General features: G+C 40.1%; 1 protein-coding gene across 2 annotated transcripts in view; it reads right to left on the bottom strand.

Moving 5' to 3' along the window:
• Positions 1 to 12,765, bottom strand: part of stab1 (stabilin 1) — a 39,116-nt gene that overhangs the window by 23,639 nt on the left and 2,712 nt on the right. For both annotated transcript variants that reach the window (XR_013295122.1, XM_077573921.1), the window contains exons 2-24: positions 11,717 to 11,960; positions 11,424 to 11,509; positions 10,161 to 10,230; positions 9,958 to 10,053; positions 9,574 to 9,687; positions 8,403 to 8,590; positions 8,195 to 8,331; positions 7,283 to 7,410; positions 7,128 to 7,204; positions 6,908 to 7,033; positions 5,918 to 6,058; positions 5,749 to 5,832; positions 5,495 to 5,608; positions 5,340 to 5,393; positions 4,085 to 4,165; positions 3,845 to 4,003; positions 3,696 to 3,758; positions 3,531 to 3,623; positions 3,342 to 3,428; positions 2,379 to 2,490; positions 2,113 to 2,299; positions 992 to 1,085; positions 555 to 713 (exon numbers count right to left, since the gene is read on the bottom strand). Coding sequence is in view for 1 of the 2 variants with exons in the window: in XM_077573921.1 (XP_077430047.1) it covers positions 555 to 713; positions 992 to 1,085; positions 2,113 to 2,299; positions 2,379 to 2,490; positions 3,342 to 3,428; positions 3,531 to 3,623; positions 3,696 to 3,758; positions 3,845 to 4,003; positions 4,085 to 4,165; positions 5,340 to 5,393; positions 5,495 to 5,608; positions 5,749 to 5,832; positions 5,918 to 6,058; positions 6,908 to 7,033; positions 7,128 to 7,204; positions 7,283 to 7,410; positions 8,195 to 8,331; positions 8,403 to 8,590; positions 9,574 to 9,687; positions 9,958 to 10,053; positions 10,161 to 10,230; positions 11,424 to 11,509; positions 11,717 to 11,960 (2,694 nt within the window). In the remaining variant the exon portion in view is untranslated. The remainder of the gene's footprint in view (positions 1 to 554; positions 714 to 991; positions 1,086 to 2,112; positions 2,300 to 2,378; positions 2,491 to 3,341; positions 3,429 to 3,530; positions 3,624 to 3,695; positions 3,759 to 3,844; positions 4,004 to 4,084; positions 4,166 to 5,339; positions 5,394 to 5,494; positions 5,609 to 5,748; positions 5,833 to 5,917; positions 6,059 to 6,907; positions 7,034 to 7,127; positions 7,205 to 7,282; positions 7,411 to 8,194; positions 8,332 to 8,402; positions 8,591 to 9,573; positions 9,688 to 9,957; positions 10,054 to 10,160; positions 10,231 to 11,423; positions 11,510 to 11,716; positions 11,961 to 12,765) is intronic.

The following is a 12,765-nucleotide window of genomic DNA, read 5'->3' as shown; positions in this document are numbered from 1 at the left end:
CATCATATAGAAAAATATCAAAATGTCATCTGGAGCATTTTGTACATTTTTATTTATTTATTAGCATATGAGCATGTTAGCATGCACACATCCGCCTCAGACATTTTTGCACGCAGGTTGTTATGTTATAGCAAATGAGCCGTTAGCATGTATTTATAGCATTTTCATTGAGAGAACAGACAAACTCACAATTTTGAGGGGGGTGGGCTTTTTAAATTGGAGGTGGGAAGAACATGACAAATAAAAAAAATTTTTAAAGAGGTTTTTCATATTTTATCTTCAATTAGTGAGAAGACAAATGCAAAAAATGGTAAATATGAATAAAAATGCTTAAAGTGTTTAAAATGTTTTGCATACATTTTGTTTATTCAATTAAATAAAAAAAACATTAAAATAATTTTAATATTACTGATCATTTATTTTTAGAAATAGAAAATGAATTGCATATATTATATATATGATATACAGTATATGTATTTAAAATGATTCAGAATTGACATGTTGCCTATCAGGTAAAATTGGAAAATGGGAACAACGATATATTGAAAGGTAACCTGTCCGGGTCCGATATGATTGCAGTCTGCGTTTGGGCTGCAGCCTCCTCGCGCGTCCGTCTGGCAGTTGTTGACCTCCACGCACACGCGCCCATCACCCGTCCAACCCTCCACGCACACGCAGGACACGTTCCCCGGGGACAGGTACACGCACTCGGCCTGGCGGTGCACACGAAACAAACCAACACTCATATAATAACCTTTATTATTTATTATGGCTAAAACACACACTTTTGATCTTTGTTGATTTTCTTTCTTTCCATTTCAATCTTTTTTTCTTTTTCTTTTTTACGTAGCGTCGTAAACCGCAAAGGTTGAAAAAGGTATCAAGCCTATTTGGACAAAGCAAAGAGTACAAAGAGGAGATATGTGCACTTTGTGACTTGCCACCGCCGCATGTTGTCGTCTTTTTGAAGATTATGTGAATCAAATCTTACGCTGGCGTGGCAGCTTCCTCTGTTGCTCTTCAGACAGCGGTTGATGGCAGCGCACGAGTGGCCGTCGCCCTCGTAGCCGTCCCGACAAACGCATCTGGCAGCAAAAGGACTCCCATAAGTATTCATTTCAAGCAAACACGTTTTAAAAACAAGTCAGGTATGAAGAGTATGAGGTCAAAATTAAAAAATGTTTTTTTTTTTTTTGTTGTTGTAATTTTGTGTTTTAAAAATTCTTAAAAACAAACAAGTCAGATATGAAATCATGATAAACATGGGTAATATAACAAAAAAAGGTTTAAGGAAAAAGTCTTATTAATAATAAAAATACATTTAAAAATTCTGTGAGATAGAAGTGAGATATGAAAAATCTACAATATTATGAGATAAACATGTTGGAGGAAAGAAAAACAAAGACAACTATTTTTTTAAATATATATTTTCTTCCAATTTTTTTTTTTTTTAATTTACAGCTTTTTCCCAACACTAAATACGACTTTACTATATGAAACAAAACATTTTCAGACTTTATTCCTTTAAGGGTAGAAATTTGTGAAACAACATTTTATTGTTGTTAGATTGTCTTTTTCTAGGAAAAATATTTTAGTGCCAAAAATGCAAAACTTTACTTTGCTCACATTTTTTCCCCTATAAAATTTCTCCTCAAATTTTCCACTCTTCACATTTTAATTTTCCTCCTTGCAAGTAAAAAAACAACTCTCTATGTAACTTTTGATTAAAAAAATGCAAAATAAACAAAAATTTTATCCTCATTCTTGACAAAATAAGGCTATTATCATCAGTTTTTGAATTCTCCAAAATATATTTAAAAAAAATTCCCCTCAAATATACAACTTTGAACTTTTTGGATATTTAATCTTAGAAAAATCAGAAATTTTCCAGATTTTAAAAAGTGTCATATTTTTGGAGGGGAATTTTCTTTTTAATCATTTTATGAAAAAAAGTCGGTTAATATAGCATTCATTCATTCACATTTCCTGAAAAAAACAAACAAACAAAAAACAATATTGACTCCCCCCCCCCCCACAACTCGGTCAGAGGAGCTCAACACTGCTCCGTGTGGTTTGTGGTGGTGGTGCAGCATTTGCTCCACACAGTCTTACGTGCTTTGCAGGCCGTTGTGCGTGCAGTAGGCGTGGATGTGGCAGTGTTCCATCAGGCCGTCGGCGTTGCACGGCGTGGCCGCTTTATCGCAACGCTCCCCGGAGAAACCCTCCAGGCACGAGCCGCGCCGACACACGCCGCCGCTGCCCGGTCGGTTGTCACACACGCCGTGGAGGCAGTGACACTCTGTGAGCACGCAACAAGACACAATGAAAACCAGCCATGAAGGCAGACGGCCGCCCTGGACGTGCGAGGCTCACGTCACCTTCATCGCAGCGCTCGCCGTGTTTGGATGGGTCGGAGCAGATGTGGCAGGCCACGCCTTCAAAGGGTGATTGACAGCTGCAAGAGCCATTGCCCAGGATACCGTCGAAGCACTGTAAAAAAAAAAAAAAAGAAAAGAAAAACATGCTCTAACAAAATTCATATAAAATATGTGCAACAAAAATAAAAGCAACTACAACCAAAAAACAAGACGGAAAACGAATGAAATTGAAAAAAACGAAATAGAATTTTTTTGTAAAAATCATACAAAATAATCCAAAACTAGGTTAATTAAAATACAAAAAATAGTACACAAAAATGTATTTAAAAAAAGTAAGTATATTTAGTGTTGACCTATTTTTGTGGCCAACTTGGGTGACTTCCCTAATTAAAATGAATTTAAAAATACTGATACAAAAAATGTGACTCAGGGCTAAAAATACAAATATACAGACAATAAATTAAATAATATAAAATAAATAACACAAAAAAGTGAAAGAAAATTATTACAAATATACAAAACTAAGTTACAAAAAATATAATACTACAAAGATAAAAATTTTAAAAAAAATATATATATAAAAAACACCACAATAAGAATTAAAACAAACTTAAAAAATAAAATACATACAAAAAATGCATCACAAAAAAATACTAAATAAAAAAAATTATAGCCCAACACAATCAATACAAAAAAAATGAATTGACTAAGCAATAACGCTCCAAAATGAAGCGAATTGTTGCTGCTGACCGTAAAAGATGATACAAAAAAGCTGAGAAAAGAAATGTGAAATATGTACATTATAACAATTACAAATTGCCGGCCGTGGCTCAAGGTGTAGAGACGGTCGTCCAGTAAGCAGAAACGTATTATAAAAATACAAATATTTGACATACAAATAAATAATAATAATAAAGTGAATAAAAGTTGTGTTTAGTGTAGCGACTTTGCGTAGCTGCTGACCGTTCCTTTGTCGTAGCAAGGATGCTGGAAGCCGCCGATGCACGGCTTGCAGTCGGGCCCGAAGAAACCTTTGCAGCACGCGGCCGTCTGGCGGGGAACAAAATACCTTTTTCAAAGCGCAACATTGACACCAAATCTTCTCATTCCGTTTGGCCCGGACGGCAAAAAGAACATTTGCGATTGTCTGACCCGCGTGACCACGTTGCAGTATTTGGCGCAGCCTTTGCTCAGCGAGCGATGCAGCGGGGACGGCGCGTAGTCGCAGCCAATCAGATGGTTGTTCTGAAAGACGAGGCATTTGGTTGGTTGGATGCAAGGACGGACGGAACCACGCACGCACGGACGCATTTTCACCAGTTCAGTGCTGCCATCCGGACAGGGCGTCTCGGACAGGTAACTGCAGTGGACACACGGACCCTGGAAGCCCAAAAAGACATTTTGCTTTCTTTTTGTTGACACCAACAGAATGTGTTTGTGTTTGCTTGCGTCGCGCGCGGGCTCACTTGCGTGATGTCGGTGGCGATGCGATCGCATCTGTGCGGCATGATGGGCACGATGGTGGGCGGGTAGAGGAAGCCGTCGATCACGTGGATGATGCCGTTGAGCACTCGGTTGTTGGGCGAGATCACGCGCACGCCCTTGTCGCCCAGGAGGATGTCGCCCTGGCCGAGGAGGTCGGGTCCGGTGCGACCACGTTCACGTTATAAGGCATAAGGCGGCCAACCAATCAGAGAGCGGCTCACCTCGACGGACGTGGAGATGCTCAGCAGCTGATTGGCCGTCGTCTCGATGTGCGGGAGAGACGTCAGGTCGTCGGACGTCAACTGTGGACGCAAAATTCATCAAATCACAACACGTGGAGGTGATTTAGTTGGACTTGAAAATCTCATAAGTTGTATTTTGAAAAATAAAAATATTCAAAAGACGTTTTTTTAATATTTAAAAAACCCTCAAATGTATGCGTTATTGGATACAAAATAAAAACAGGAAGTAGATTTTGATTAATTCTATTAAAAACATTGTCAAGGGAAAAAAAAGTCTTTTTTTTCAGGTAAACAACTACAATATATTTGTGTTATTTAAAAACTAAAACGATGAGTTTTTGGATCAATACAAGTGTAACAATTGGACGTATAACTTTAATTAAAAATAATAAAAACAAAATGTTGGCTTTTCCAGTTGAATACATAAAAAAAAAAAACTAAATAACTAAAAATGCTAAACTTATTTTTTCACACTTATTTTAAATTAAAGCAGAACATTTTGTATCTCAGATTTTTTAGGTAAACAACTAAAAATACATTTGTGTTATTTAAAAACAATGAGTTTTTGGATCAATAGAGATGTAAAAATTGGATGTATAGTTTTGATTTAAAATAATAACTTAAGAAATTACTCAAACTGTACCTCAATTTTTTGCTTTAAAAAAAAACAAGAATTTTTTGGGGGCTTTTCTGGTTGAATACATTCCCAAAAATATTATTAAATAACTAAAATGCAAAAAAAATTTTTTTTACACTTATTTTAAATTTAAGTAAAACATTTTGTATCTCAGATTTGAAAAAAGGTTTTCCTACTAAAAGAAAATTATATATTAAAAAAAAAATGCATAAATCACATTTAGTCTGTTAAAAAACAATCAAAATTGTTTTATGCTAGGATTTAAAAACCTCTCAATTATTTTTATGTTTTTCTTTATGAATCTCAAAAACGAAATAACACAAAAATACGAATGTATTGTATTTTGAGTTATTTTTTTATTTTAGATGGGGTGAAAGGGGGGCAATCAAACTTATAGATATAGAATATAGATACAGACATTTGTTTTTTAAAGGAAAATTTAAAAAAATGCTTACAATTTTAGGTTACTGGGATAAAATATAAAATAAAACCTTACGAAATGTGTCTAATATTCTTAATGCAATGTCATATTTTTTTCCCTGCATTTCAGTTTAAAAATGTTACACCTTGTGTGCGTGTGTGCGCGTGCGCGCTTACGCTGCCTTTGGAGTAAATGTGGTTCCGGAGTAGTTCTTGAAGTTTGCCTTTGGCCTGAGGACAAAATGAAAAGCGCTTCGGAGTGAGTTGAATGTTGAAAAAGCCAAGTGAAAGTGCCGCTGGTTACTGCTGTTGTTTGCTTTGCGCTGGCGTACGTGATTGAGCATGTAGAGGATGCTCCCGTCTCGGGCGGCGTCCACCGCCTGGTTGCTGGGGATGAACACGGTCAGAGGACCCGGGCCGTTCAGGGGCAGCGCCGCGCCGCAATTCTGCACACGCACGCACACACACAATCTCAAGAAAGCTCTTAGACGGCTTCCAAATCTTCCAGAATAAAACTGGTTTTAAAAAAATAGAACAAAAATATCAGCTTTCACAGCAAACACTGACTAAAATTCACTTGACTCACATCGACCAGCGACAGGAAGCGGTTGAAGGCGGGCTCTTTTCTCACAAGCTCACCGACGTTCAGTGTTTGAAACTGATCCGGCACCTGAAAAATGATGATTATTATTTTTTGAAAGATCACAAAATGCTTATTGTTATCGATGCACATTTTTATTAAGTGTGGCACTGACTTGAAAAGGACGAGGAGGAGGCGTGTCGTCGGGGGAGCCCGTGATTGGCCGGTCGATGATGTGGATGACACCGTTGGCCGCCGGCAGGTCGGCCTGGACGACGACGTACGTCCGCGTGGGGTCGTGCCGCATGATGAAACGCTAGCCGGCCACGACGCACAAATGCAAAGCACGTCAAACAATCACACTCAATCTTGCAAGTCATTTGAGGGGATTCAAAAAGATAAAATACATCAATTGTTATCAGTTGAAGAACTACATCTTGTTTTGTTTGAAGGTTTGTTTGTTTTTAACTCGCAGATAAATTTCTATTATTTTTTATTAGTAATTTAAAGAAAAATATATTTGGACTTTTTTTTTTCTACTTTTGATTTTATTTTAGAAATTATATATAAGAAAAACAAGTCAATATTTTGGTCTTTTTTGGCTATTAAAGGATTTAAAATATAATTCCATATTTTCAAAGTTGTTTGAAAATATGTTGTTTTTTTCCTTCGAAGACTTTTTTTAATATTGAAAAATAACACCAATTTGAACATTTGAAATTTGGAGTTAAAAATGTTTTAAAATGACAGTTATTGGAAGCATTTACAATATAATTGTATTATTTTTTTCAGGTTGAAAACAAAAAATCTCAAATGTGGACACGTTGGTCAAAAATATGTCATTTTTGTATGAAACCAAACAAAATGTTGCATTTTGTTTTGTCATCTCATGCAACTTTTCTTAAAAATGTGGATACGGTCTATTTTTACTTTAAAAACATTTCATGTGGAAAACAAGAAAATCCGCTTTCTTTGCATTTTGCCTAAAGCAAAATAAATGACCGCAACATATCTCACTGAGGATCGCCCAATTCCCCAAAAAGGATTTTCCAAATACACTCTAGAAAGAGGTTGGAAGGAAGCAAGACGCAGTGGAAGGAAAGTGGGAAAAGTGCAAATTGGACAAGTTATGCCACGTTTGGTTTTGTCAAAGTCCCGCTGGCACCTTGTTGTCTTTGCTCTTCATTCTGGCGCCGCCGTACATTCTGAACTCTCGGCCGTCCGTCATGTCCCGCAGGAGGTGCTGACCCAGGATCAGGTGGTTGTGACACACCTTCTGCTCGTTCACAGACTGCGAGTGCAAACGTGAATATTGCTCTTTCTGCAGCAGAAACCTCAGCGGATTTATTGGGGGTGAGGTGGCAAGAAAAGCCGGACGGTCTTACGGTCAGAGCGGTCGAGAGCACGGGGACGAAGACCGTGAAGGTTCCGTAGTGAGTCAGCAGCGATAAACAACCTTTGACTGAAGCACAAAAACAGAAATACAAAATGTCTTAGCGTAAAACTGGTGTGTGTCGTGAACGGAACATAATGCGATTACCAATCAGGTCGATCGCCGCCGTCAGTTTTTCTCTTTGGGCTCCGTTGCGGTTCAGGTCTTGCAGACGCTCAACCACGTTACCATAGCAACGCCGACCATCACCGATCTCGGTCGGCATGCACGTACACCTGACCAGAAAGAAGGAGGAGAAAAAAACACAATCATTTAACCCTTGTTGGATTTTAATTGACCCCCCCCCGTTTACTGCATGTTGTGTTAAATCAAGTTCAGTTCTTGTCATTTATGGAGGACCAAAACTGCCAAAATTAAAACGAAATAAATGACTAAATAAATAAATGAATAAAAGTGAAAATATATAGAAGATATAATTCAAAAATGTAATATGAAAAAATTATGTGGAAATAAATACAAAAATAAATATATAAATAAATAAAAACGCTCTGCTCTCACATTTATTTATTTCCTGCTGCAGACGCTCTGTCAGGTCGAAATGTTATTCAAATGAGGGGCGGTCCTAAGCGTGTCTTGGGCTGGCCTCTGCCTCCTGCTTGGGACCGCCCCTCATTTGAATAACATTTCGTGCTGACTGAGCGTCTGCAGCATGAAATAAATAAATGTGAGAGTAGTGTTTTTAGTTATTGATTGATATTTAATTATATTTATATATTTATTTTGTATTTATTTCGGCATTTATTTATATATTTTTTGTATTTATATTACTTTTATTTGTTTGTTTAAGGATATATACTGTATATTTCTGCTTTTTTTAATTTCCATTTATATTTATTTTTTTGTATTTAATTTTTGAATTATATTTTTTATATCCGTTTTTATTTTCACTTTCATTCATTTATTTATTTAATCGTTAATATATTTTTAATTTGGGCCGTTTTGGTCCTCCATAGTCATTGGCATCAATGTGAATGACTTTTGGACAAAAAAGTGTCCAACCGGGCTTTTCCATCCAGTCCAGTTTGACAGACGGCCGACGAGTGGCAGGAGTTGGCCGAGCAGGCCGGAAGCAGCCGGCAGCCCGACTCGGGGCCGTTCCCCACCGGCGCCATGCCGGACATGCACTCGCAGGCCGCCTGCGAGACAGAAATCAGACGCTTGTCATCGACTTCCTGTCACGAGTTGGAACGCCGCCGGCTGACTGCACCTTGTTGGGCCCCTTGAAGACGCAGACGGTGGAGTTGAGGGGACAGCCGCCGTTGTTGACGGCGCAGGGGTTTTTGGGTACGCAGACGTGGCCGTCGCCCTCGAAGTCGGCCTTGCAGGCGCAGTTGACCTTTGACCCCTGCGTGGAGCACTGAGCGTTGATGCCGCAGCTGCTTGACACGCACACGCCTACATATATATATAAAAAAAATTAAAAATAACTGACGCCGCATCACATCACATTTCAAATACAAAGTGAAACAATTGAAAATAGAGCGCACTTCCACCTTTTCGTTGAATTATCATTCACAAATTCACCCGTTTGCATTTTTTTTTTAAACAGCGTAACCAGTAATCATGTCCACAGATGTACATGATTTAAAGAATTTACAACTGTCACTCTCTGTAGGCTTAAAAAGCAGGACTGAACAGGATTTGCCATTGAATTCATCTTCAACAAAAATTGGGCTAAACTTGAAATACTTCCCGTTTTCATTCTTCTTTGTTCAAATTTACGGTGTAAAACAATAGTGCGCTGCCATCTAGTGACTGGCAGTGAATTTACAACATTAACAAACTGCAGTTGAATAAAATTGAAATATTTTATTTTATTTGAAAAATGTCAAATTGCATTTAAAACTGAATATACACATTAAATGATCATTGATTTGATTTGATTTACTTTGCTGTTTGTTGCTAGATCGGTTTTGCAAATTAGAATTTCCTTGCCTGGATTAATAAAGGTTAAATAAATCCAATAAAAGAAAAGAAAAGATCTAAATGAAATAAAACCCATGATGAAGTCTTCTGATTTACAAGACGTTTTGCTTTGGGTTCAGGACAAAACTTAAAATACCAAATAACCATCCATTTTCTGAATACAAATCAATGCTGGTTATTTAAGTCCACCTTATTTACTTTTTTTTTTTTTAAAGTATTTTAGCAGTTTTGATGCAAATGTGAACGATTTTTGTCGATTTTGTCATTTCAAATTTAAATTTGAAACGTATCAGTAATATGCTTGACATCAAACTGTACCAATTGAAACCCAAGAAAACAAAATTTGGACTCACCACTTGAACGTTTGATTTTTGGATGTATTTTTTCCATTTTTTATCCATTTTTGGACAAGGGGGCATAAATGTAATGTAACGAAAGAACATCATGATTACTTGCGCATTTGTTGTTCGGCGTCATCCTGTGTCCTGGCAAACACTGACACGTGGCGGCGTCTCCTTCCCCTGAGCAGTGCGAGTACGCGCCGCACCCGCTGCAGCGGTTGTTCACTGAACACACGCAAAAACATAACACACAATAATGAGATGTTTGGAAGTATGCAGGCTCATTGAGGAGGACGTGATCATGTGCTCATGCTAAAAACTACAAAAATGGCCGCAATAGCTTGCCATTTTGGAGGCTTTACTTGCAATCATCCTCTTCTAGATGATTCTTGATTTCGAATGAGGTCATACAAATAAAGAGCTTGCATGCATGCTACAATATGAATGAGATTTTTATGTTATAAGAGAACCGAAAGAGCCAGCGCGGCGCGTCACCTTGGTCACATCGCTTTCCCGTGTACGGCGGCTGACAGAAGCACTGGCCGCTGCCCTCGGGGCCTTGCTCGCACACGCCGTGCTCGCAGTCGCACGCTAGCACAAAACACGCAACACAACATGTGTCACGTATACACAGAAGAATCACACTATGTAATCTCCTGTCATTTCAAATGGAGCCCGATGTGCATGTGACCTCTGACCTTTGTCACAGTTGCTCCCAAAAGTGTTGTCCTTGCTGCAGGTCGCGCACGCGAACCCGCTGAAGCCTTCCTGGCGACACGGGGCAGCAGGAGCAGGTGTTACACAACATCAGGAACAGGCATGAGAAACGGCAGGAGCAGGTACGCAAGGCAGCAGCAACTGGTAGTCGCAAACACGGCCACAGGCGAGACAGACAGCAGAAACATGCTGATGTTGGGAAAGTGGAAGAAACTAAGGGTCAGTGAGAGCAGCAAATACAGAGTCGCAGCAAAAGGAACAGGCATTGAGGCAGGAGCAGGCATGAAAAGTAATGAAATGAGGCATCAGACGCAAGAATGGGAATAAGAAGCTGCAGTAACAGGCTTTGGAGGCTGCTGGAACAGGAATAAGAAGCGTCTGGAACAGGCTTTAGAAGCAGCAAAAACAGGCATGCAATGCAGCAGGAACGGGAATAAAAGCCGCACGAACAGGAATAAGATGCAACAGGGACAGGAACTAGAAGCAGGCAAAAAGGGCTGAATAAGTAGCAGGGACAGGCATGAGAAGCCACAGGAACAGGAATAAGTAGCAATCATATGAATAAGGAGTGGCAGAAACAGGCATTAATAGCTGCAGGAAAATGCGATAGAAGCTGCAGGAACAGGAATACAACTTAGCGGTAACAGGCAGACGCTGCAGGAACAGGAATTACAAACATTAGGAACAGGCATTGAGGCAAGAGCAGACATGAAAAGTACTGACATTAGGCATCAGAAGCAGCAGGAACAGGAATAAAAGCAGTAAGAACAGAAATAAGATGCAGCAGGGACAGAAACTAGAAGCAGGCAGAAAGGGCAGAAGAAGTAGCAGGAACAGACATGAGAAGCCGCAGGAACAGGAATAAGCAGGGTTGGGGAATCCAGGTCCAGAGAGAACAAACCCTGAAAAAATTTGACTTTAGCCACAGCTGCTTCTACTCAACAGGTGCTTCTATGAGCTTGTTGACCTGCCAGTTGAGTAGAAGCACCTGCGACTAAAGCCAATCTGTGGAAGGGTTTTTACTTTCTGGACCTGGATTTCCCAAGCCTGGGAATAAGTTGCAATAATATGAATTCATTAATGAACAGAAACAGACATTAAAAGCAGCAGGAACAGGAATACAACTTAGCGGTAACAGGCAGAGGCTGCAGGAACAGGAATTACAACCACCAGGAACAGGCAGCAGAGGCAGCAGGAACAGACACGAGAAGCCGTCGCGACAGGCGTGCAGGAATGTCACTAACGTCACAGACGCAGGTCCCGTTGCCAAGGTCCCCGTCCATGCAGGTTCCGTGGAAGTTGCACGTTTTCCCCGACCAGCTGGGACAGGCTGTGGTTCCACACGGGAGACATTGGGCTCACGTTCACGCATTTTGCATTTCCGACAGACATTTCGTATGCTTCAAGGTTTGCCCACTAATTGCTTGCCTAAATCTTCCATTTATTTTGTCATTTTATTATGTTTAAAATTATTATTTTTTTAAATACATCAAAGAGTATTGCAGGGAGCATTTGTCAAGTTTTTCCAACGACTCACGGAGACAAAGCGGCCCCCAGTGCTGCGGACAGCACATGGGTTGCATGAAGTTCTTGACGCAAAGCCGGCGACATCCGTCCAGCGAGACTTTGTTGCCGCCGATCTGCACCACGTAGCTGCAGTTGCTGACGCCGCCGTTGGTGAAGCCGCGCGGGCACAGGCTGCTGGTCACCGCCGCGCAGGATGTGCACACCGTGTACACGTCCAGCCTCTGCTTGATGTCGCAGCGACCGGGCGGCGACGTCTGGCGCAGGAAGAGGGTCAAAATCAACAAGAGCAGTCACAGAATTAGCACAAGAAATTAGAGACAGGGTAACGGGAGCTGGATCAGGCAACAATGGGAGCAGTAACAGGAAGTTACAGAATTCGAAGAGGCACCAATAAGCAGAAATTGCTACCTGTTACTACTTTCCGGAAAGTAGTAACAGGTAGTTAACTCCAACAGTGACGGCTGCAAACGGGTAATAATATCCTTAGGGAGCAGGAACAGTAATAGCAACAGGACGCAAGAACAAGCGCAGTAGATGCGACAGTAACAGCTGTCGTAGCAGTAACGAGCTATAGAAGCATCATCAATGGTTCCGAAGAGGTCGCAAAACCCTTAAGAAACAGGAGCAGGACCTAAGGAGGCTGTAATACCCAAAGGATGAACAAATAGGATTAGCAGCAGCAACAGGCCAAAGCAGGAGCAACATCAACAGGTTAAGTCAAAGAAAACAGTCACAGGATGAGAAAAGTGGAACTTAACAGGGTCAGAAGATGAAAACATCAAGCAGGAATAGGATCAGTAGAAGCATTTGACAGGCAGGAGAAGCAGCAGTAACAGGTTTAGTAGGAGAAAGCAGAACAGGCTATACCCATGTGAAGCAGGAACAGAATCAGTAAAAGGAACAGGAGCCGGATGAGAAGCGGCAGCAAGACCAGTATGTAGCAGGAACAGGGTCAGTAGAAGGAGCTGTGACAGGTTTAGTCTGAGAAAGCAGCAACAGGATAATGAAAAGCACAAGGAACAGGATTAGAGAAAAAAAAATTTTCAACTCCAAAAAAAG

Source organism: Vanacampus margaritifer, chromosome 8, assembly GCF_051991255.1.
Source record: "Vanacampus margaritifer isolate UIUO_Vmar chromosome 8, RoL_Vmar_1.0, whole genome shotgun sequence".
NCBI classification, from domain to species: domain Eukaryota; kingdom Metazoa; phylum Chordata; class Actinopteri; order Syngnathiformes; family Syngnathidae; genus Vanacampus; species Vanacampus margaritifer.
This window is presented reverse-complemented; position numbering and strand designations above follow the sequence as displayed.